Source organism: Arvicanthis niloticus, chromosome 25 (assembly GCF_011762505.2).
Source record: "Arvicanthis niloticus isolate mArvNil1 chromosome 25, mArvNil1.pat.X, whole genome shotgun sequence".
Classification (NCBI taxonomy): Eukaryota; Metazoa; Chordata; class Mammalia; order Rodentia; family Muridae; genus Arvicanthis; species Arvicanthis niloticus.
The window spans coordinates 2,240,281-2,266,164 of record NC_133433.1 but is presented as its reverse complement, the minus strand read 5'-3'; the positions used below and the strand labels follow the sequence as shown (position 1 = coordinate 2,266,164).

The following is a 25,884-nucleotide window of genomic DNA, read 5'->3' as shown; positions in this document are numbered from 1 at the left end:
TCTCTGCCTCTCTGCCTCTCTCTGCCTCTCTGCCTCTCTCTGCCTCTCTGCCTCTCTCTGCCTCTCTCTGCCTCTCTCTGCCTCTCTCTGCCTCTCTCTGCCTCTCTGCCTCTCTCTGCCTCTCTCTGCCTCTCTCTGCCTCTCTCTGCCTCTCTGCCTCTCTCTGCCTCTCTCTGCCTCTCTCTGCCTCTCTCTGCCTCTCTGCCTCTCTCTGCCTCTCTCTGCCTCTCTCTGCCTCTCTGCCTCTCTCTCTCCCTTTCTCTCTGCCTCTCTGCCTCTCTGCCTCTCTCTCTCCCTTTCTCTCTGCCTCTCTGTCTCTCTCTGCCTCTCTGCCTCTCTGCCTCTCTGCCTCTGCAGTACTCAAGTTACAGGTTCATGGCATAGGTCTAAATGCAGTGCATACACCTATGTATTGTGGAGTGGTCTTTCTTTGTACCATGTGGGTCCTGGAGGGTTAAATGTAGGTCATGAGGTTTGATAGGAAACATCTTTACTGAGACAACTCACTGGCCTTCTAAAAGCAATTAAAAAAAAAAGTCTGAGTTTGTTTGTTGCTTGATGACTTGAATTCTTGAATTCAGCCCTCAGGACCCACATGGTATAAAGAGAGAATAGACTCATAAAAGCTGTTGTTCGACCTCCGTATCTGTACACCATGGCACATATATACAACTTTCTAATCAATAGATAAAAGTTTTTAAAAAGTACCTTTTGCCCATTTTCCTATGCACATATACATGGGTATTTGTGTCTTTTTAAAAAAATGATATATTCGTATGTGTGTGTGCGTGTGTATGTGCGCTCTGAGTGCAAGCATGTGTGTGCCATATTAATGAGAGCCCATACAGGATAGAACAGCTTGATGGAGTTCATTCTCTCTTGCCTTTACATGGGTTTCCAGGATTGAACTTGAGTCATCAGGCTTATATGACAAGCACTTTACCTGCTGAGAGTCTTTCTAGCTTTGTGTGTTTCTCTCATATTTATTTATTTATATTTGTGGTACTAATTATAATAGAGTCTAATGCTTCACACATGTTTGCAAGTATTCTACTGTTGAGCCATACCTCAGCTTGAATGCATCTTTTTTTTATTTTCAAAGTTTTATTTACTGGTGGTGTGTTTGTGTATATGGTGTTTGTGTGAGGGCAGACGTGCATTTATCATACACTCAGGTTGGTGAGAGGGCAGCTTGCTGGAGTTGGTTTTCTCCTTCCATCATGGATTCTAAGAATCGATGGATCTTAGGCTGTCAGGCTTCTTCCTATGAGCCATGGGGGATAGGATAGCATTTTGTATTTCTTGTTATGTGAATATGTATTTGTTTTTAGTGCTGATGGTTCTTATTTTAGTGCAAAAGTTAATTTGTATTTTGAGATTCTTTTTCCCCCCTGTGATGATGGGGGCCTATTTTATAAAATTAGTGTGATCTACTTTGATCATGGCCTATCTATCTATACTAACGGCTTTCAGAGTGTCATTTTATAGTTTAGACTTTTGCTCAGAAAATGTTAGGCTGGCTTGCATTTATTTATTTATTTATTTATTTATGTCTTTATTTTTAATGTATAGGTCTGTTTATTTTAGAATGAGAATGGAGTTATTCAGTGTGCTCAAATTAGAAGGTTGCTTTGTAAGTTGAAGCTATTCTAATGGTGGGACTCTCTATGCTTAATACCGTAGATGGCACCTATGAAAAGGACATAGGACCATGGCAGCAGATGATGACAATGGTGATGGAACGGGTTTGTTTGATGTCTGTCCTGGTAAGAACTCTCAGTTGTCTCTCTGAATTTTCTTACTCTTTGTTTCGTTCTAAGCTTTGGTGCTGGGAGTTTAGAACCAGGACCTTTCAAATGCTAGGCACACACTCTGTCACAGTGATAGCCCTGACCTCACTTGATCTCAGTTATAAAAGCATTTACTTATTCTTAGGGAAAATGCTCCTCAACTTTTCTTCCTGTACATGAGTGACTTAACATATATGTGGAACATAAAGAGTACTTAGTAAATGTGAACCTTTTTCTTGTTTTTTTGCTTTTTTTTTTAATAAGTGTTTTGCCTGCATGTATGTATATGCATCATGTGCATGTCTGGTGACCAAGGAGGCCAGAGGGTGTTGGATCCCCTGGAACTGGAAATACAGATGATTGCCAACCACTGTGTAGGTGCTGGAAATCAAACCCAGATCATCTCATCTGTAAGAGCAGCCAGTGTTCTTCCCTACTGAGGCATCACCAGTCCCCTATAAGACTTCTAAAGGCTTTCTCCCTCTTTCCCTCTATTTTACAGATTTTATTAAAAAAAAAATATTGAGTAATTTGTACTAATCAGTATAGTTCACAGTTAAGCATATCCAGGGATGATGATGATGATATTATAATTATTATATGTAGCTTTGTGTTTTAGAGTTTTCAGTTGATTCTTTTTGTTTGTTTGGTTGGTTGATTTTGGTTTTCAGGACAGGGTTTCTTGTGTAGACCTGGTTGTCCTGGAACTCACTTTGTAGAACTGGCTGGCCTGAAGCTTGCTGTGTATACCAGGCTAGCCTTCAAGTGCTAGGATTAAAAGTATGCACCACTATGCTCAGGCAATTTGTTCTTTTGTTGTTATTTTGAGACAGGGTCTTGCTATGTAGCTCTGATTGTCCTGAAACTCACTGTGTATACCAACTGCTCCTGAGTGTTGGGATTAAAGGTGTGTGCCACCATGCCTGGCCCCAGTTGGTTCTTTTAATTGTCTGTTTCTCTGATTACATTTGGATTTCATTAGTTACAGTATAACTGATACTGTGTTGGGGACTCAGGATTCTGTTCCCATTCTGTATTTATTTTAAGGGGAATTTGATTTGGCTGACATTTCCCTTGTAGTTGGAGGAACTAACATCTCTGTCTAGGTATTTTAGCTTTTGGTGTCTTTTTGGAGTTTGGAGGTTACACAGCTGTCGGAGGCACAATTTGGGAGTCCTGTCCTTGGCTATCTGAATTTGCTCTTTCATGTGTAGTTGCTATTTCCTGAGAGCCTTTCTTCTGGTTTTCAAGCCTGTAGGGCTAGAAAGGTTGTCTAACCTATTGATGTTTCAACATGATGATGCCACCTACAGATGTGTCAGGCTGCATTCTTGGCTATCCCAGGATGCATGTGACCCATGGGCCTTAGGTTGAACATTCTTGACAGAGATGTGCTTCCGTAGTTACTGCTGTAGAGCTGTAGTACAGATCTTTCTTTGAACAAACAACAGTGATAAAGGGGAGAAGGAGCTTAGATCTATCTTCTTACATTTATCTATCTTATGAGTATTTTGTCTGAATATGTGTCTATGTACCATGTACCTGCCTGGTGTCTGTAGGCTACAAAACAGTATCTAATCCCCTGGTAATAGATTTATAAATGGTTCTAAGCCTCCATGTAGGTGCTGAGAATCAGACCTGGATCCTTTGGGGTTTTTTTGTTTGTTTGTTTGTTTGTTTGGGGGTTTTTTTGTTTTGTTTTTTTTGTTTGTTTGTTTTTTGTTTTTTGTTTTTCCGAGACAGGGTTTCTCTGTGTAGCCCTGGCTGTCCTGGAACTCACTCTGTAAACCAGGCTGGCCTCGAACTCAGAAATCCGCCTGCCTCTACCTCCCAAGTGCTGGGATTAAAGGCGTGCGCCACCACCGCCCGGCACCTGGATCCTTTGGAAGAGCATCTAATTCCTTGGGTAGCTTTAATATTTAGTTTAGCATTTTTAGTGTTATGAAGGTAGAAATTAGTTTATTATTATTGGGATTAAAAAAAACCTCATTACACATTTTTTAAAGATTTGTGTATGTTTGTGCATGTGCTTGCACATGTGCTCCTGAGTGCAGGTGCCCATGAAGGCCTGAAGGTGTTAAATACTATGGAACTAGAGTTATCAGCGGTTGTGACCCATCTGATGTGGGTGCTGGGAACTGAATTTGGATCCTTTGGAAAAGTATGCGTGCTTTTAACTGCTAAGCTTCTCTTTAGCCCCAGCACTGGTAGATTTTTATTTTACAAGAGATTTTTTAAAAAGTTTAATTAGGTGTAAATGAATGTGTTCGTGAAGGTATGTGTATAGATAGTGTGCCGGTACCCACAGAAGTCAGAAAAGGGCATCTGATTCCCTGGTGCTACAGTGGTTGTGAGTCCCCTAACATGGGTGATGGGAACCAAACTCAGTTCCTTTCCAAGCACTCTTAAGAACCATCTCTCCCAACTCCATACATTTTTTGAGTGAATTTTTTAAGTTTGAATTTGAAGTCATCAGTTTATAAATCTCGGCATCAAAATTTTTCTATTGATAAGCACATATAAATCTTGACTTTTTCTCCTCTTCCTCTTTTTTTTTTTTTCTTCTTTTTTGTTTGTTTGTTGTGTGTTTGTTTTTTGAGACAGGTTTCTCTATGTGGCCTTGGCTATCCTAGAAGTAGCTCTTTAGACCAGGCTAGCCTCCGCCTCCCAAGTGCTGGGATTAAAGGTGTGTGCCACCACCACCGCTGCCACCAGGACGCTTGCCTTCATGCTTTAAAGAAGAAATAATATATTCCTTTCCTTGTCCTTCCAAGTAGGAATTAAAACAAACAAACAAACAAAAAACCCCTCAGCCGATAAGCCAGTTTTAACTAGTCTTTGCTATTTTTGCAGCCTCTCCTCTTAAAAATAATGATGAAGGCTCATTGGACATATATGCTGGGTTGGACAGTGCTGTTTCTGGTATGTAAATTTTATTAAAAAAGTCTCATTTTGTTTGGTTGATTTGCTGTATTTGTTTTATTGTTAATGGTGCTTGGTAACTTCACAGCTCGAAATGTCTTTGAAATGGTTCCACTGAGGTAATTACTTTTTGGCTCAAAGCTTGATCAGAACATATTAACACAGAGATTATTAATAATTAATATTATTAATGTTATTAATCTGTGACTCAGGTTTAATTAGGTTTTGTACAAGAATATTTCATACCATTGAAATGGCAGCTGGTGCTATAGGTTATGCATCCCTGTCTATACTATTACAGAAAGACTATTTCTGTGCGTGTCTTCAAATGAATCAGTAAGAAGGACACTGGTGCTGTTGGGTATGCATCTCTGCCTGTGTTTTCACAGAGAGTACTGTCACTGTGTCTTCAAATGCATCAGTAAGAATGATAATGGACTGTCTCACCACCTGTCCATTTAAGAGTTTTTCCACAGTCAGGTATATCAGTGTTTTGTAACAGAGATAATTATCACACTGGATTCATTGGAACAGCTACTTTATACAATGTGACATTCTTGCCATCATCTGTAAATCAGTATAGGCTTTCGGAAATGTTGGTGAGGAGAAATGTAATAACCTTTTGAAGTAGACATAACATCAAGAATCCTAACAAAAAATAATGGTATACATGTAGAAAATAAAAAATAACAAACTGTTCTTTGTACTTATTAAATGTTTTCATAAATCTAATTTACAAGTATTTTAATGTTTTTGTTTGTTTTCAGACAGTACTGCTAGATCCTGTGTGTCATTCAGGAACTGTTTAGATTTGTATGAAGAGATCCTGACTGAAGAAGGAACTGCAAAGGAGGCAACATACAATGATGTATGAGTTGTCTCTTTTATTAACGACATTTATTTGTTTTTGTTGCTCCTGAAGAGATGGCTACAACTTACTATTGAATAGTCTGTGTTTAGGGATGAGTGCTTAAATTAAGAATATTTAAGGCAGTTTCTACCCTTGATTTGTTTTTCCAAGAAATACTTTCTAAATACATGTCTAAATTTAGTTACAATTTTATTTGACTGAACTTAAGTATCTGAATATATATAAAACTATAGTAGACTGTCAGTGAAATAAACATTTTATTTTTTTTCACAATTTATAATAAGGTGTATGTTACATAATGTGTACTGAAACTTACATGCCACAAATTTCTTTTAATTATATTTGAACATAATAAGGTTCAGAGTTACACTGTAAAGCTTATCAAAATATACCATGAATGGGCTGAAATTTAAAAACCAATAATCTAGGCAGGCACAGTGGTACTGGCCTATAATCTCAGTGCTAGGGAGGCTGAGACAGCAATAGTGAAGCAACCTGACCTACATCTGGAGACACTGTCTAGGAAACAATAGCAACAACACAATACAACATAATCTGACTAACCTATGAGTACATTGGACTCCCCCAATTTTAAATGTCATTTAAGCTATGAAAGTACAATAATTTAATCCCTTTGTGTTTTACAGTTGCAGATAGAATATGGGAAATGTCAGCAGCAAATGAAAGATCTGATGAAAAGGTTTAAGGAAATACAGACACAGGTATGGTTATTTCTTCCTCATTAACATTTATGTGTGAGTGGATACACATAGGAGTGAATAGGTCTGTGTGCACTTGATTGCACATGCATCTAGAAGCCAGGGATCATCCTTGGGTGTTGTTCCTCAGGCACCATCTGCTTTGTCTTTTGAGGCATAGTTTCTAACTGGCCTGCACCTCCAAAATAGGCTAGGCTGCATACTAGGCAACCCGCAGGAATCCACCCATCTCCATTTTTCCAGTGCTGAAGTGATTAGCATGTACAACCGAAGATAGCTTTTCGTGTGAGTTCTGAGGAATCAAACTTACATTCTCACACTGTGTGCCTGGCTCTTTACTGAGTTATCTTCCCAGGCGCCCCTTTGTTTTCTATTGCTAAGGCCTGTCCCCCTATCATAGCTGTAGCCATTTTGTTCCATGACTACCAGCTATTTCATATTGTTACTGTAATATGCCTTCCAGTCACTGATGCAGAAAAATAACTTGACTCAGAGAAGTGTCATGCTGACCACATACCTTGTTATGTTATTCTCTGTATGTTATGAGGTTTGTTAATCTTAAGACAGTCTACAACCATAAGCTTCATTTAGAATCCATCAAATTAAAAGTCAATATGAACTGTTACATCTAAAATGCCTTGAGTCAGGGCTGACCACCCTGCAGTACTTCCTGCACTTGCTTATGAGTTCATTGTGTTTTTTGCAGTTTTAGTCTTTATATGTTGACCCTGAGAAATATCCAATGTGCAGCTTTCAGCCCAATTGTGAAACTGTTTTTCTGGTTGATCATTCTTTAGGTGTGTGTTCAATAAACCATTCCTGTCTGATTGAGATCATTGTTTGTGGGGGCAACTCCTGAACCTCAACAATATAAGAACATAAAACTTGGGCTTGATCTCTAAGACAGACAGACATAAGAATCTTTTAAAGCACAGGACCTGTAGTCCAAGCTACTTAAGAGACTAAGATGGGAGGATCACTTAACTGTGGGGTTCAGGGCCAGCTTGGTTAACATAGTAAGAGTACCTCCTTTTATTTATTTATTTTTTTTCCTTTGAGACAGGGTTATTCTGTATAGCCCTGGCTGTCCTGGAACTCCCTCTGTAGACCAGGCTGGCCTCAAACTCAGAGGTTTGCCTGCTTCTGCCTCCACAGTGCTGGGATTAAAGGTGTGCACCACCACTGCCCGGTGAGACTCTCTTTTTAAAAGAAAAAGAAAAGTTATAATTAAAGTTAAAATATTAAAATCTTGGCAGTTTAAAAGTGTAATACTGGGGATAGAGAGATGTTTTAGATGTTAGGAGCATTGGCTGTCCTTCCAGAGGACCCTGGTTCAATTCCCTGTGCCCATGTAGCAGCACATAACTGTTTGTAACTCCAGTTCCAACACCCCTCACACAGACATTGGCAAGCAAAACACCAATGCACATTTAAAAAAAAATCTTAACACTCAGGTTTTGTGCATGTGAAGGTCTACCACTGAAGTGTATGTACCCCCAGCCCTATTTTGGGGAGCATTAGCAATTAAGGTGTTAAAGTATTAGCAGCTTATGAAGTTTTCTTCTGTTTGCTAGGGATTGAACCCAAGGCCTGGGTCTCTATCATGTGAGCTAAGCGTGCAGCATCTGACATTTCTTTGTATATGTAAAAATTCCACTTACTCTTTGACAATTTCTTACATGCATTTGATATGCCGTGGTCATGTCTATACCTCTCTACTTTAAAAAATGTTTTGTGTCATTTTACCATTTTAATTTTTCTTGATTAGTGAAAGGATTATAGAAAAGTTAAAATGACATTGACATAAATGATCTGTTGGATGAATTGATAATTGGGTGGTAAGTTTAGTTTAGGTGGGTGTCTTAAAAGAAGGTAGTTCTCTTTTGTTTGAAATGGTCCTACTGTGCAGTCCTGGCTGGCCTGGACCTTCCTGTGTAGACCACTCTGGCCTTGAATTCAGAAATCTGCCTACCTCTGCCTCCCAAGTGCTTGTACTTGGCATGTGATACCACACACAGCTAAAAGAAGATAGTTTTGATGAACAAAGATTAAAGTTTTGTTTTGTTCTGTTTTTTTTTTTTTTTTTTAGGGAAAAATGGGGATTCACAGTTGTCAGATGGTTCTTTTTGTGATTGTGCTACAAAAATAATGTGACAGTGTTTTGTCTGATTGTTTGTTTGTTTGTTTGTTTTTCGAGACAGGGTTTCTCTGTATAACCTTGGTTGTCCTGGAACTTCACTTTGTAGACCAGGCTGGCTTCGAACTCAGAAATCCAGGTGCCTCTGCCTCCCAAGTGCTAGAATTAAAAGCATGCGCCACCACTGCCCGCCTTTTTGCTCTTGTCTTGTCTTGTCTGTCTGTCTGTCTGTCTGTCTTTCCTTCCTTCCTTCCTTCCTTCCTTCCTTCCTTCCTTCCTTCCTTCCTTCTTTCTTTCTTTCTTGGTTTTTCTTGTCTACTTTTTTGTGAACTTGTTTCTCTTGATTCTCCTTTCCCTGAAAGAACCAGCTCTAGATTCTGTCTTTATTTGAAAACCAACATATCTTTGCGTGTTTAGTTTTTTAAATAGGTAATGCTTAGCATTTCTTAGTGGTTTTTTGTTTTAAGACATGGTCTGACTATGCAGCTCTGACTGGCCTGGAGCTTTCTACATGGATCCGGCTGGCTCTAACTTTCAGAGACTGCCTGCCTCTGCCCACTGAGTGCTGGGCCTGAGGTGTGCACCTCCACGCCTGGCAGGCAGATCATGTCTTAGTTATTGAAACTAAAACTTCAGTATAATGGTACAGGCAGAACTTGTTGTTTGTGTTACTGCTTTTACAATGTTTCTCTGAAGTATGTCCTATCAAGTGGTTCTTTTCTGTCTGGTATTGGTCATTGTCTCAGAATCTCAGCTTCTGCATCTAAGCTGTAGGAAAACTAATTCTTAGAGAGCTGCTTCTCAGAATTACATAAGATAAAATGTATAATGCCTAACATTAGTTAGTATTCAACAATTAGTAGAAAGCTGGGTGTGGTGGCATGTACCAGTAGTCCCCACATTGGAGGCTGAGGCAGGAGGATCAAGTCTATCGTGGATTGTTTAGCCAAGCTTTATCTTTATAAACCTCACAACAACTGGCAACCACAAGTAGTACTATTGAGAGTTGTGTACATTTTGGGTCTGTTAATGTGTCTTATCTGTGTTTTAGAACTTGAACTTAAAAAATGAAAACCAGTCTCTTAAGAAGAATATCTCAGCACTTATCAAAACTGCCAGAGTGGAGATAAACCGTAAGGATGAAGAGATAAATCATCTTCACCAAAGGTGTGTGGATGTCATCTTTTACCAGTCACATAAAATATGGTTTTACTTTCAAAGGACAAAATACATATTTCATTAAAGAGTTATGGTCCTAGTGTAAATGGCAACTAGTCTGCTAATGATTTGTAGTGATATTTATGGTTACTGATGGAACATTGCCACACAATTCCTAAAATAGCTAGTTTTCTAAATCACTGGGGTCTTGCTCTAGTACTGCTTACCAGAGAAAGTCATTGTGCATGTGTTGAGTTCTGCTGGTCACGTCAGAAACTGAGACACCAGGAGAGCAGGGCTGGGGAAGTAGCTCAGTGAAGCATGAGCCCAGAGAGAGAGAGAGAGAGAGAGAGAGAGAGAGAGAGAGAGAGAGAGACAGGGAGAAAGAAGGAGAAAGCAAGCAAGCTAAGCAAGTGAAGGTACTTGGAGCCAAGCCTGCTGACCTGAGATCAACCCTTGGAATCCTGATTCTAGGAGAGAACCAACTCCCACAAGTGTACTGTGACCTCTACACGTGTGCTATGGCATGCTTGCGCTCCCTTCCTTCCCAAATAGGTAAACAAATTAATGCAATTTTTAAATGACAATAAAGGAAAAATATGCACTTACCCTTTTTAATAAATAACTCTCTTAAGTGAATTTTCTTTGTTAATTTTTCTCACTCTTTTTAATTCAGGGTGACATTCTGGTCCAGGGAAGTTTGTATCTATAGCTACCCCATTTTCCCCATAGTCAGAGTGAAAGAATTATTGTTTAAATCTGCTGCTACCATTTCCTCCCTTTCAGTTGTGTTTTGTTTCGCATTTAAGAATAAGATAAAGATTTTGTTTTGTTTTTAAGGATAGGGTATCTAAGGCTCAAAGAGTTTTCTGTTTATCCCCCTGTCTCATCTTGTAGCATCCATCATCGCACCCTGCTTTAAATTCTGTAATGTTTTTTGTTGTAGTTTTGATTTTGAGTGGTGTGGAAATTTGAAAACTGTATATGGGTTATGCAAGTGCTTTACCACTGAGAGCCTTTGGCACTTTTTTGTAAAGAGTGTGTGGAGCTCCATGGTGGAGCTTTGTAAAGAGTGTGTGGAGCTCCATGGTGGAGCTTTCTTTCTATCATGTGGTTTCCAGGTATTAAATTCAGGTCAGCAAGTGCCTTTACCCACTGAACTATCCTGCCAGCCCCCGTTGTACTTACTCTTTTTTTTTTTTTTTTTTTTTTTTTTTTTGGTTTTTTGAGACAGGGTTTCTCTGTGTAGGCCTGGCTGTCACTCCCAAGTGACTCCCATGCCTGCCTCTGCCTCCCAAGTGCTGGGATTATAGGCGTGCGCCACCACCGCCCGGCTGTTGTACTTACTCTTGAGCCAGATCCCACGGTGACTTTTGATCATCAGCCACTGTCATAAGTCTGTCAAATAGTTTCTGACCTTCCATTTAGATTATCTTCATGTGGGTTGTTTCACTCCATTACTCTCCTTTGAAACGATCTCCTCCTATAATTACATTTGTAATGTGGTGCTTTTTAATTATTTTCCTGGGATCCATTTTTCTGTCTTGGCTGTTATTTTGAGTTTTTCAGAGATCAAGCCTTTGTCCTTTTTTCTCTCTCTTTTAGATTTATTTTATTTTATATGTGCTTGCCAGTGTCCATGGAGGTTGGAAAGGGGCATCAGATCCCCTTGGAGTGGGGGTTGTGAGCTGCCCAATCTTGGAACTGGGATTTGAACTCTAGTCCTCAAATAGAGCAGTAGGGTGTTCTTAACCAAGGAGCCATCTCTCCAGTCTCTCTGCTTCATTCTTTTTTTCTTTCAGTTTCTTCATATGAACAATCAATCTCATGCATGCTAGGCCAATTTAATTTGTATTGTGTATACATACTTTATACCCACATGAGTGTCTTTAAAGGGCTTTCAAAATTTATCCAAAATGTTTGACACAAAGCCTTTCCTGTTGTTCTGTAGCTTAGTAGAGAACAATGTCATTTATTCAGTTGGTGTAAGCCAGACTTGTAGGAAGTGGGTGGCATTTAACTTACTGCAGACACTAGAGTACTTGGGAGAAGTTGCTGTTAATAACAACAAGACTCTTAGCACACTATAACACATCATCACTGCCTATGAAGCCTCAATCTCGGCCACTTCTCAAACCCACCACTTGATGCTTATGTCCCTGTGATTTGGCAGTGTATTTATTTCTCTTCATTTATTCACATGCCTACCTCGTCCATGCACACCAGCAATAATCCATTGTGCTATTGTTTCTACATCTGCTTTGCTTTCTTTTGCCTCTGTTTTTTCCTGAAGCAAAAGTCATCTTACCCTCTTCTCTTGATTAAAATGTGTTAGGAGCTTTTGACTATTCTTGGGATGAAAGGTCAAGTATCTTTAACTTGTCCCTCTGGTCCTTTGAGTATAGGCCCAACCATTTCTTAGCCCCGCCTGTGCTTACCTCTGCATGAATACCATGGCTCTGGTTCTTTCAGGTACTCCAAGTTCGGCCTTTCTTCTGCGTGTGTCCTTTCTCTACCTTAATGACTGTCCCTTCATCCTGTGCTTTTGGTATAGCCATCTTGTTGTTTTTGTTGTTGTTGTTTTTAATGTGTATAGGTGTTTTATCTGCATATATGTGTGTACACCGTATGTGTGCCTGGTATTTGCAAAGGCCAGGATAGGGTGTCATATTCCCTTGGGACTGGAGTTACAGTTGGTTGTGATTGTCATCCTCAATCCTGAGGAATTGAGCCCAGATCCTTTAAACGAGTAGTAGCCAGTGTTCTTCACTACTGAGCACCCCGCCAGCCCCTAATTAACCGTCTTTCTGGCTGGAGATACTTATCTGTTCTCTGTGTCCAAGTCAGATTTCTTTTGTGGGTTTATGAACTTGTAGTTCAACTGAATGTGATTCCTTGCCTAGTATCTTCTGCTTTTATTGCAGTATAAGTTTCATGAAGCTGAGATGTGTTTGCTTGGACTCAGCATGTTCTAGTTACTTGCCACAGAATCTGGCATATTGTAGATCACTGTTGAATGTGTAAAGACTACCATTGTATGGACTATTTTGTCTTATTTAGGCTTTTACTAATATAAGTCATTCCCAGTGCACCTTATATTAATCTTGGTTCCTGAATGGAGAAGTTGTTTGGTTTGTTGTTGTTTGTTTGTATGTAGCCTTGACTTGGAATTCTGTTTTCAACCAGATTATTCTGGAATTCACAGAAATCCTCTGCCTCTAATTCCAGAGGGCTGGGATTAAAGACATGTACCACTATACCTAGCTTGAAAAGTTGTGTGCCTGCGTGTGTAACCTTAGTATTAGTTTGTTTAATGTGGCTATGTATTATTTAATAAATATTCTACCAAATATTTACACTGTGAGCTAACTAGTATTATATAGTAACCAATTAGCATTTAGTAGAAATTTAACATTTACTGAAACAAAATTGAAATTTTAAGATATAGCAAAAATAAACAGAAAAATTAAGCACGTGGATACTGGGAAATATACAATGTGAAGGTATATTTAAAGGTAAAACTTGGAAGGCTGGTAAGATGGCTTATCTGATAAAGGTGCTTACAGTCAAGCCAGATGTGTGAATTCATCCCTGAAATCCTCATGGTGCAGAGAACCAACTCCCATATGTTATACACACACACACACACACACACACACACACACACACACACACGAACAAACAAACTCAGAAAAATAAGTAAATATGATTAAAGTAAAACTTTGGTAGTACTTTGTAGACTGTACCAGAAGCTGTGGAAGCTGTGACCTGACACTGTCTTTTAGGAGTTTGTAGGTTGATAACTGGGGTGCATTACACATAGACAGCATGTTTTAGGTAAATGAATTGGACACGTCTTTCATTCTGTACCTTGCCTGTTACTCTTTTTGTTTGTTTGTTTGTTTTTAATGTCTATTGAGGAACAGAAGGTTTTATCTCTTTGCAAAGATTAGTTATATTTTCCTTTTATGGTTACAGCTTTTTGTCACATTTTCTCAGTTGTCTCAGAGGTGTCTTCTAGTAATTGGTTGTTTTTCTGATGCCAGAGATTGAACCCAGGGTCTCATACATGTTAGGCAAAGGCTGTATCATCGAGCTACTACTCTAACCCCTAATTGAGTTGGGATCTGTGTTGGTTCACAATTTATTGTGTTCAAATGAGGTTATATTCTGAGATTCTGTGTGTAAGACTTCAGCGTGTAAACTTACTTGGGGTAGATGGGAACAGTACAATTCATACATAACAGTACATAACAGAATTCATATAAGGTGTATATGTAACATACATAACAGTACATAACAGAATTCATATAAGGTGTATATGTAGGTATGGGTTGTGTATCTCCTAAGTGTGCTGTGCTGACTTGGGAGTTGTGTACCTGTCCTGAGTCCATAGAGAACTGGCAGGTGCTGGGGTAGAGTTTCTTTGAAGCAAAAGCAAATGAGAGAATTCCTTGCATTGAGAATGGGTCTGTTTAGTTGGAAATGTATACATTCTGTGTTTTTAGTCCAGTGTTTCCTGCATGCTAAGTAAATGCTTTCTCACTGAGCTACACCCTAGCCCAAATCACTTGCTCCTACTGGTTTTACCAGTATGTAGGCCCTTAAAGGTATGAAAGGTATGTCATATGTGAGTAAAATCTAGAATGCTATTAAATATCAATTAACATTGCTTTTTTGTTAATTCCTATATCTTAATAGATTGTCTGAGTTTCCACATTTTCGAAATAACCATAAAACTACAAGAACAAAAGATTCACAATCCAAATCTCCCCATTTGGACAATTGTTCAAAGACTGATCACGGAGTTAAAAGTGATGTTCAGAAAGATGTACATCCTAACACTTCACAGCCAAACTTGGAAAAGGAAGGAAAATCACATTCTGAAGCACAGACTTCTTTGCACTTACCTACGGGTATTGAGAAGCATTGTACCAACAATGTCTGGTCACGTTCTCCTTACCAGGTTGGAGAAGGTAACTCAACGGAGGATACTAGGAGAGGAAGGAATGGCGTTAGACATAGCCAATGTAGCAGAGGAACTGATAGAACACAGAAAGACTTGAATAGCAGCTGTAGTGATGGTGAGCCAAGGGACAAAGAGGCTAATTCCAGACTACAAGGAAACCCTGAGAAACATGGAAGCGGTGAAGCCAGGGCTGAGAGCAAAATTTCAGAGATTAAAAGTAGCACTGGTTTGGGATATAAAAGTGAACGCAGTGCCTCTTCTTGGGAAAAAGACACTTCCAGAGAAAGGCCACACACTCGAGTGGAACCTCAAAATGACAAAAATCTAGAGAGACAAAATGAAAGATTACAAAATATGCACAGAAAAGAGCTGCAGTCTCAGGACAAAGCAGAAAGAAAAGGTGATGTGAAGTTTAAACCAGCAGGAGAGGAACATCGGGGAAGAGTGGACCGGGCGTTACCTCCTCATTCCAAGAATGACATGAAATATTACAGCTTCAATAAGTATCATCCAGAAGAGAGAAGGGGAAGGGAAGATTGTAAAAGAGACAGAGGGATGAGCAGTCATGGCTTTCAAGATAGAAGATGTTCATCTTCTCTTTCAAGCAACAGAAATAGCAAGTACTCGCACTCCAAGGAAGTCAGTGTTGCACACCAGTGGGAAAATACACCTTTCAAAGCAGAAAGACATAGAACTGAGGACAGGAGGAAAAGAGAACGAGAAAACAAGGAAGAAAGTAGACATGTGAAAAGTGACAAAAAATCACCTCCAGAACACTTGCAAAGGACCCATAAAGACACTAAGAAAAGCACTGCTGATGGGAAGAGACAGACTGAACCGAAGCACGGTAAAGATGCAGTTTCTAACAACGAGCTTTCTAAAGGGACAGATAATAAAGAATGTGCAATGAAAGTGGAGAATGGGCCAAATGAAGCAAAAGGCAAGGACTTAAAGTTAAGCTTCATGGAAAAACTGAACTTAACTCTTTCTCCTGCTAAAAAGCAGCCTGCTTGTCAAGATAACCCACATCAAATAACTGGTGTTGCCAAGCCCAATGGCATGTGTGACTCACAGTCTTTGGAGAAGACTGAAACAGTGGCATGTCTTCCTTCTGTCAGTGAACATAATAGAGAGGAAAACAAATCAGAGTTACCAGAGCCAAAGGAGGCTCTTTCAGCAACATCTCATCTCAGGATCAGCATTCCAGAAAACAAAATGAAGGAAGAAAATAGGTTGTTATTTAAATCTGTTGAGAATACTGTGCCTTGTGAACTGCTTGCTTGTGGCACAGAAATTTCTTTCCCAGCACCTGTAGAAATTGAAGAAGCAAGATGCTTGTTCCAATCAATGGAAATGGAAGAGACGGGTGGTGGTGCAAGGACAGCTGCTTCTGTGGTGATGCATGTATTACCAGAACATGCTTCTGAAGACTTCAGCCAAGAATTGGCCACCAAAAGACATGATGATATAAATTCTTGTGATATTTCTGAAGGTGTAAAAACAAAGGTGGTTCTTTCACCAAAAGCAGCTGCAGCCAGTGAGAGACATCTGGAGCCTTTGGTTGAAGAATCTAGCATTTCACTAGTAAACTGTTCAGGGGACAATAATCCTAAACTTGAGTCTTCTCTCGAAGAGAGACCTATGGTTGAGAATAAATCTTGTTCTTTGGGGCCTTGTTTACCTAAAGAGACGTTTGTACCTTCACCACAGAAGACTGAGTTGATTGACCACAAAATAGAAACTGGAGAATCAAACTCAGTATATCAAGATGATGATAACTCAGTTTTGAGTATTGACTTTAATAATCTGAGACCTATTCCAGAACCCATCAGCCCTCTGAATAGTCCAGTGAGACCAGTATCCAAAGTTCTTAGCATGGAGAGCTCATGTGCAATTCCACTGTATGATAGCAGTCATAAAGGTAATAGTTTATGTTATCTTCTATAAGTTGTCCTTTTGTTACCTATATAAACAAAATAAGTGCTTTGAGGAATTACAAAATTATTCATTTACATCGTGTGTATATGTGATGTGTGCACTGAGGAATGCTTGTGGAAGGAAACCAGAAGACAGTCATGGAGTTGGTACTCTAGTACACCTTTACATGGGGTCTAGGGATTGAATTCAGGCCAGTAGCCTCTTTGTGGCAAGCTCCTTTACTTAGTCTTCCCTGATTTTTAGATTTATTTTATGTGTATGTATAAATGCCTGTGTGTGTGTCTGTCAATCAAGTGTGTGCCTGGTCCCCCTGGGGCCCAGAGGAAGGCACTGGATCTCCTGGAACTGGAATTAGAGGAAGATGTGAGTTGTCATAGAAGTGCTGAGAAGTAAATCCTGGTCTTCTGGAGCATTAAGTGCCCCTAACCACAAAGCTACCTCTCCAGCTTCTGAACCATCTTTTTTGATATAAAAAAATTCAGATATTAACTAGAAGTAGACTTTGAGCCTTTAATCTAAGTTTAAACAACTTAATTTTTTTATATAACATGTTTTGATCCTGTGTTCTACTCCCTAACTCTTTAGGTCTTCCTCACATCACCCACCCAACTTTATACTTTTCTTTTTACAAAACCCCCTACAAAACTGCAAAAACACAATTTTTTTAAAAAAAGTAACAAAAAAAAAATCATAAAACAAATTGAAACAAAAAGCTTCCCCCATACACCCCCGACTCCCCCCTCCCCCCCCCCAAAAAAAAAAAAAGCCAAAGAGTTTGTCTTGTGTTAGCCAACTACTTCTGGACATGGTCCCTGCCCTGGAGTATGGTTGATATACCAGTGAACTTCACTAAAGAAAATTGATTTCCCCTTGTCAATGCATATCAATTACAAATAGCTTGATGGATGACTCTATCTTCCAGATACATTTTATAGACATTTCTTAGTTGTTGCTGGGAATTGAGCTCACGGCCTCTTGTGCTAGATATGCATTTCTTCCGAGCTCTACCCCAGCTCTGTAATGTGTAAAGGTTTTTTATTACATGTATACATGTTGGTAGTGTCCAAATGTACACATGTTCATATTTATATGCATTAGTGTGGAGGCCAGAGGCTGATGTGGTATGTCTTTCTCAATCTTTCTCTTCTCTTACTATATCTGATCAAACCCAGAGCTCAACAATTTGGCTAGTCTAGCTGAGTGAATTGCCAGAGATCCCTATCTCTGCCTCCCATACACTGAAATTGTGGATGGGTTACCACCCCTTTGTGTCAGTGCTGGGGATGGAACTCCAGTCCTTACATTTGAGTGGTAAGCACTTTATTCACTAAGCCATTTCTCTAACCCCTCTTTACTCCTCTCGACAAGTTTTTTTCTATCTAGCCTAGGTTGGCCTTAGCTTCCTAGGTGTTAAAATTGAAAGGGGAGTGATTGGACAAATTATTTCAAATCATCTTTATTTCACACATTACATACATACATACATACGTACATATGTACATATGAACATATATACATAATTCATTTATATTGTGGTTGAATATTAGGCCCAGGGCCTTGAGTATTGAAAGCCTGTATTCTACTAATACTGAGCTATAGTCTTAGATTTCATTCTTCAGAAGCAGTCATCAAATGGCGTAGGAGAGGTGATGCTGGTAAAATGAAATAAAAATTATGCAGTTAGCTGACCTTTTGAGACTTTTATTTTCTCAATGCTAAGAATCAACTTCAGAACTTCAGTACACACTAGGCAAGTGCTCTATCGCTGAATCACAGCCCTGGCACCTTTTGCATTCTTTGTAAGACAAGAAATAAAGGTCAGTGGACATGATTTAAGTATTAAATCACTAACATTTTGCCTTAAAAGGGGGAAGGTTATTAAAATAATATTTTGTTGTGTTTAGGATGCAAATGTCAAATGACTAAGACTCAGTGATCATGTGATTTTAATATATTCTTCTCCACAGATGAGTTTCCATCCAATTCAACTCTTTCTACCTTCAAGAGTCAGTCTGATATAAATAAGGAAAATGAAAAACCAGTTCTCAAATCTGACAAATGTTCAGAAGCAGATTCTTGTAAGAATTTGTCTTTAGATGAATTAGAAGAAGGTGAAATTAGAAGTGATGATGAAGAATCTGTAGCACAAAAACGCTTAGAAAACAGTGCAAGACCTAGAGCTTCTACTGAAGTGCAGCCAGGTAAAAGCAGCCCAGGAGGCAGGAGGAGTACTGCGCATGTGCATAAGGACAACGGGAGGACCGTTGTAAAACTCCCTCGGGACAAAATCACATGGAGTAAAAGATCAAATGAATCGAGACCCTCAAACACCGAAAGGAAAAGTAAAACAATGAGCATCTCCAGCTTGGAAAAAATACTTCCACTTATTCTTGCACCCTCCTCCGTGTGGGAGGTTATGCATATGTTACGGTTGCTAGGAAAACATGTAAGGAAAAATTATATGAAATTCAAGATAAAATTTTCATTGACACAATTTCATAGAATTATTGAATCCGCAATTTTGAGTTTCACATCACTAATTAAAAACCTTGATTTGTCTAAGATCTGTAAGTCAGTAAGTACTTTACAGAAGAGTCTTTGTGAAGTTATAGAATCTAACCTTAAACAAGTGAAAAAGAATGGCATAGTTGACCGCTTATTTGAGCAGCAACAAACAGATATGAAAAAAAAATTGTGGAAGTTTGTAGATGAACAACTTGATTATTTGTTTGAAAAGCTTAAGAAAATCCTACTAAAGTTTTGTGATTCTGTAAACTTGGAAAATGACAATAGTGAAGGAAAACTTGGAAAAAAATATAAAGAGAGAAGCCAACATTCGAATTGCCAGAAGAAAAAAATGGACAACAAAGAAATACGGAGAGAAAAAGTGCTAAAGTCAGAAAATACTGTGAACTTTAAATCTTCACTGGGATGTGAAAAATTTGAAGAAAAACATCAAGACCAAAATAAAACCAATACTAGTACAGTAAAGTATGATGGAAAAAGAGCTTTTAGCACGTGCACTGATAATACAAAAAGCTCTGAATGTAAAGAGCAGTTTCTGGAAGTGAACTGCCCGAGCACCTCCAGGCCAGGAAAAAACGAAGGAAATACTGAGGAGGAGACACAGGCGGCACAGCATGCAGGCGCTAAGTCAGAGCGGAGCTTTGAGATCCTTACTGAGCAACAGGCATCCAGCCTTACTTTTAACTTAGTGAGTGATGCACAGATGGGTGAAATATTTAAAAGTTTGCTACAAGGTTCTGATCTGTTGGACACAAGTGGCACTGAAAAAGCAGAGTGGGAATTAAAGACTCCAGAGAAACAGCTGCTAGAGAGCCTCAAGTGTGAATCTGCACCAGCTTGTACAACAGAAGAGCTAGTTTCAGAGGGGGCTTCTCTTTGTCCAAAAGTGATCAGTGATGATAATTGGTCTTTATTATCATCTGAAAAGGGTCCATCTCTATCTTCAGGGCTTTCACTGCCAGTTCATCCTGATGTGTTAGATGAAAATTGTATGTTTGAGGTGTCTTCTAACCTTGCTTTAGGTAAAGATAATGTGTACAGCTCAGAGAAGAGTAAGCCCTGCATCTCTTCCATACTCTTAGAAGATCTTGCAGTCTCTTTAACAGTACCCTCACCTCTGAAGTCAGATGGCCATTTGAGTTTTTTAAAGCCTGAAGTTTTGTCAACTTCAACTCCTGAAGAGGTTATTAGTGCACATTTTAGTGAGGATGCTTTGCTTGAGGAGGAGGATGCATCTGAACAGGACATTCATCTAGCTCTGGAGTCTGATAACTCAAGCAGTAAGTCAAGCTGTTCATCATGGACAAGCAGGTCTGTTGCTTCAGGCTTTCAGTATCATCCTAATCTTCCCATGCATGCTGTCATAATGGAAAAGTCCAATGATCATTTCATCGTGAAAATACGGCGTGCAACACCCTCTACCTCCCCTGGCCTTAAACATAGTATGGTAGCTGAGGAGTCATTGACATCTTTGTCTAGAACTGGAAATGAAGCTGATGTGGCAACAGAGAAAGAACCTATCCTGTTTCAGAGTACAGTTTTAAAACCTGTCAAGGACTTGGAAAATTCTGACAAAAATATTGATAAAAGCAAACCAACTCATGAAGAACAGAACTCTATAATACAAACACAGGTTCCAGATATATATGAATTTCTTAAAGATACCTCAAATAAGGTGGTTCATTGTGATCAAGTGGTTGACGATTCTTTCAAATTGCATCAAGTGTGGGAACCAAAAGTTTCTGAGAACCTTCAAGAATTGTCTTCAGTGGAAAAAATCTCAGACTCTGTTGATAATCATCTTCCACACATAGATCTAACAAAAGATCCAGCCACTGAGACTAAAAGCTTGGGGGAGCTGATGGAACCTGATACACACATAGATCTAACAAAAGATCCAGCCACTGAGACTAAAAGCTTGGGGGAGCTGATGGAAGTAACAGTTTTAAATATTGATCACTTGGAATGTTCTAAAACCAACTTAGATCAAGATGCAGAGATAACAGGTAGTTCTTTACAGCCTGATACTATAGATGCTTTTATTGATTTGACACATGATGCCTCAAGTGAGAGTAAAAACGAAGGTAGTGAACCTGTGTTAGCTGTTGAAGGTATGGGATGCCAGGTAATATGTATAGATGAGGATAACCACAAAGAAGCAAAAATGGGAAGGGCAAACAGTCCTTTAGAATGTATTGTTGAAGAAACTTGTATTGATTTGACCTCAGAGTCTCCTGGCTCCTGTGAAATCAAGAGACATCCTTTAAAATCAGAGCCTCCATCAAAGTTGGATTGTTTAGAGTTGCCTGAAACTCTGGGTAATGGTCACAAGAAGAGAAAAAACAGTCCTGGTGTGAATCACTCTTCTCAGAAAAAACAAAGGAAGGACATAGATTTAAGTAGTGAAAAGACCCAGAGACTTAGTCCTAATTCTGATAGAAATGGTGATGCTCACAGAAAGCAAGGCAGCAAGAAAAGGGAACCTGCAGTAAATGACTCGTACGTGTCGTCAGAGGGCAACCCAGAGGTGAAGGGTTCAACAGCAGCACTTGCTACTTTTCCAGCAAGCCTTTCTGCAAAAAATGTTATCAAAAAGAAGGGAGAAATTATAGTTTCATGGACAAGGTAAGACTCTTCTGAAATGTTTTAAATCAGAAAAAGATGAGAAGCGGGCAGTCTAATCCAACATTTCCTCAGAATTCTATTGCATCCTAAATAAGAGACACAATGGATTGATTGCTTTAGTAATGGCCAAAGTGGGGCTGGAGAGATGGTTCAGTGGTTAAGAACACTTGCTCTTGTGTAGAACAGGACTTTGATTCCTAGTGCCCACACCAGCTGGCTCACAACTCCAGGTCCAGTAGAACCAATGTCTCTGGCTTCTGAGAACATTTGAACTTCTTTTCGATTTCTCCCCCCAACCCCACCCCACCTCCCACACACAATTTAAAAAAGAATTGGCTAAAGTTAGTTGGTGGTGGGTTTTCTTGTTTTGTTTTTTAGTACAATCTATCTATGGTATAGAATAGTCTAGAATTACAGCTTTTATTCAGTGGTGTGAATGACTGGTCTTAATCAAGCTATTTATTATTATTTATTTGGTTTTGAGATATGATTTCAGTGTGTAGCCCTGACTAGAACTCACAGATCCAGTTGCCTCTGCTTCCTGAGTGCTGTGATTAAAGGTGTGGGCTACCACATGCTGGCTGGTTTGCTTTGAGAGTTGGTCTCACTGTATCATATGCTGGCCTCACATTCAGAATCTCCCTACCTCCGCTTAAATCTTCACACTGGGTTGCATTACTTTTACTTGGCTTTTTCTTTTTTTCTTTTTAAGAAAAAACTTTCATTTGGGAAGAGATCCTTATAAATGCAGTAGTTTAGTAGGAATGTGCATAATTGGTGTTTCTGACCTTTCTCATAAATAGAATGCACTTTTAGTTTTATGTGAAGTTTTAAAGAAAAGTAGATTTTGCCAGGTGCATGGTTGCAGATCTTTAATCCTAGCACTCAGGTGTAAAGTCTTAGTCTACATAGAAAATTTTAGGGCTACATAGAGAAGACCCTGTCTCACAAAAGAAAGGAGGGAAGGAAGAAAAGAAAGGGAAGAAAGGAAAGAAAAGAAAGAAAGAAGTGTATCTTCTCTGTAGAAAAGTAGGCTGGGTAGAAGCATGGTGGAGGCAGAAGTTCTCTGACACAGTCACCAAGACCTAGCTCATTTCTTGACTTGACCTAAAGAGCAAGGAGGAGGGGAGATTAAAAATTATTTGGTATCTTTACTATAGAAAATTTGGGAAAATATGGGTCACTGATAGCGCTGTTGGTTCTGGCATACATTTACATTTACTATACGTTTTACTGAAAGTGGTATACCTGTTAAAAGACAAGAAAGCAGTGGAAGTTATCACCTTTTTATATCAACATAAAGCTAAATACCAATCTTTCCTCCTCAGAAACGATGACCGGGAAATTTTACTGGAATGTCAGAAAAGAATGCCGTCCCTGAAAACATTTACTTATTTAGCTGTCAAGCTGAATAAAAATCCAAATCAGGTAATTACCCAGTTTTTATATTTTTATTAGATCACAGATGATTGCTGCCTAATTTACTTAGATTTATTGATTTACTTAGTTTTATGCTGGGGATTGAACCCTGAGCCACAGGCATTGCCACCATTGATCTTGATTTTGATCACTATACCTGAGTGCTGGGATTGAAGATGTGCAAAATCCATGCCTGACAAAATCGACTTTTCTTTAAAAGTTCATATAAAACTCAAAAGTATATTCTATTTATGAAACGGTTTAAAAACGTCAGTTATATCCCCAGCCCCATGTTTAATTTTTAAGCTACCAAAAGATGTCTGTTGGCTAACTTGCTTAAAAATACTGCTTCCTGTAGTAGTATTTAGTTTTGTGATTGTATAAGAAATGACAAAAATGATCCTGATCCCCCATTCATTTTTATTCATATTTCATTTTTATTCATTCATATTTCATTTCAAGGAACTTGATAGTGGTGTTTCCTTATTAATTAAATAAGATTTTGTATTGAGAATTAAAAGGAGTGTGCCTGAGAGAGTGTGTGTGTGTGTGAGAGAGAGAGTGTGTGTGTGTGTGTGGTGTGTGTGTGTGTGTGTGGTGTGTGTGTGGTGTGTGTGTGTGTGTGTGTGTGTGTGTGTGTGTGTGTGGTGTGTGTGTGTGGTGTGTGTGTGTGTGTGTGGTGTGTGTGGTGTGTGTGGTGTGTGTGTGTGTGTGTATAAAGACTAACTCTGACGAGCCTTGAATAGCCCTTGAATTTACTTCGGAGCCAAAGATAACCTTGAGTTTTAGATCCTTCTATCTCCCTCAAGATACCAGGGATTACAGACATGCACAACCATGCCTAGTCTATGTGGTACTAGGATTAAACTCCAGCCTTGTACATGCTAGGCACCACTCTGTCAAATGAGATATGTCCTCAACCCCAAAGATGTTTTATTTTACTTCTTTAGCATTTAAGATAGTTCTGTTTGTATATGTTTTATGAAAGTATTCATCAAAATCTTAAAAATGAATGTATTTGTAATCTTTTTATTTTTTAGGTTTCAGAGAGGTTCCAGCAGCTGAAAAAGCTCTTTGAGAAGTCAAAATGTAGGTAGTAGTGGGTCCATCACAGGAGGCTGATGACGTAAGTACTAGGTCCTGCCCTTGTACATGTAACAGCCTTCGTCATTAGAGATCACAGTAGTGGTGTGAAGATGATTACAGTAGCTAATGTCTCCTTATCTGCAGGGCTTTGTAGTGAGCACCAGTGAAGATCAGATGAGTAGGGCTGGCCCCTCAGCTTAGCTGTTATGGATAAGTCATTAATTGCTGAAATCCATTATAATAACTAATGAGTTATCAGGAGTGCTGGAGATCAATCTCAGTGCCTTGTGCTTACTAGGCAACTATTCTACCACTAAACTATACCCCATCACAAGACATTTTTTATAGACAAAGAATAAAAAACAGCAATGTTTTATAACCACTGGGATTATTATGTAATCTGGTCTCCACCCCCAAACCCCGCTCCCCCAGGGTCTCACTATGTAGCACCATCTGCCCTGGGTCTAGCTGTGCAGACCAGCCATCCTGTCCTTGAACACAAGAGCTTTGCCTGCTTCCAGTTCCTGAGTTGGGGATTAAAGATGTGTGACACCATGTCCGGCCTCACTTTTTTTTTTCTTCTTAAATGTATGTTTTGCCTAAGTGTGTGTATATGTACCGTGTGTATGCCTGGAGCTCGAGGAGGCCAGAAGAGGGTGTTAAATTCCCTAGAACTGGAGATGTGATCTACCTTGTTGGTTCTAGAAATCTAATCTGTGTCTTATAAAAGAGCAAAAAAATGTTTTTGTTTTTTGGGGTTTTTTTGTTTGTTTGTTTTTGTTGTTGTTGGGTTTTTTTTTTTTTTTTTTTTTTTTTTAGACAAGCTCTCTCTTTGTAGCCCTGCTGTCCTGGAACTCACTATGTAGACCAGGCTGGCCCGCATCTCACTGAGATTCTCTATACTCTTGGAGAACTGGGAGTAAGGGTGTATACCAGCACCTCTGATGCAGCAAATACCCACTTTAACCACTCAGCCAGCTCTCCAGCTCTCAAGCCTCACATATTTCTTTTTAAATATAGAAAATGTGTTCCTAGACATCTATTGTCATCTACATACATGACAAGATTAACTTTAATAAACTGTTGTAGTGTTAGGAGTCATGTTTCCTTGGTTTCTTTAGTTTAAGCTATGTAATGTGGGTTAATTAAAGCAATGACATTTAAATTATCAGCAATTTTTTTTCTGCAACATCTCAGATAGTTAAGTATTTTGTGTTTTGTGGGGTTGGTTTGTTTGTTTAGATTCATTTTATTTTAATTATATGTATGCTTGTGTGTCTGTGTTGGGGTTTGCACATGAGTGCTAGTGTCCTTGGAGGCCAGAAATTTCGTAATCACCTGGAGTCAGAGTTATAGGTGCTTTTAAGCCACTCAGTGTTGGTGCTAGGAAATGAACTTGAGTCCTCTGCCAGAGCAGTAAATGCTCTTAACTAGTGAGCCATCTCTCTAGTTTTTATAGAAGGAAAAGAACTATTATAGTATTTAATGTATCATTGTATTTTTTCACTTTGTCATCAAAATAATTGAATGCAAACATCAAATTTTAAAACTTGACGTGGTGACACATCCATGTGATGCCTGCACTTGGGAAGCTGAAGCAGGAGGATCTGCTCAAGTTTGAGGCCCCCTTGAACTTCATAGTTCAAGGCTCGTTTGGGCTATAGTGTAAGACTCTGTCTCAAAGAAACAAAACAAAATTACCTCAAACAAAATTTAATTTTTAA

General features: G+C 39.1%; 1 protein-coding gene across 2 annotated transcripts in view; it reads left to right on the top strand.

Moving 5' to 3' along the window:
• Positions 1-25,884, top strand: part of Casp8ap2 (caspase 8 associated protein 2) — a 35,796-nt gene that overhangs the window by 7,421 nt on the left and 2,491 nt on the right. For both annotated transcript variants that reach the window (XM_076924031.1, XM_076924032.1), the window contains exons 2-10: positions 1,684-1,766; positions 4,644-4,712; positions 5,480-5,580; positions 6,231-6,305; positions 9,491-9,606; positions 14,299-16,487; positions 18,472-21,655; positions 22,984-23,083; positions 24,115-24,200. In XM_076924031.1, the coding sequence (XP_076780146.1) occupies positions 1,712-1,766; positions 4,644-4,712; positions 5,480-5,580; positions 6,231-6,305; positions 9,491-9,606; positions 14,299-16,487; positions 18,472-21,655; positions 22,984-23,083; positions 24,115-24,171 (5,946 nt within the window). In that variant the 5' untranslated portion in view covers positions 1,684-1,711 and the 3' untranslated portion in view covers positions 24,172-24,200. The remainder of the gene's footprint in view (positions 1-1,683; positions 1,767-4,643; positions 4,713-5,479; positions 5,581-6,230; positions 6,306-9,490; positions 9,607-14,298; positions 16,488-18,471; positions 21,656-22,983; positions 23,084-24,114; positions 24,201-25,884) is intronic.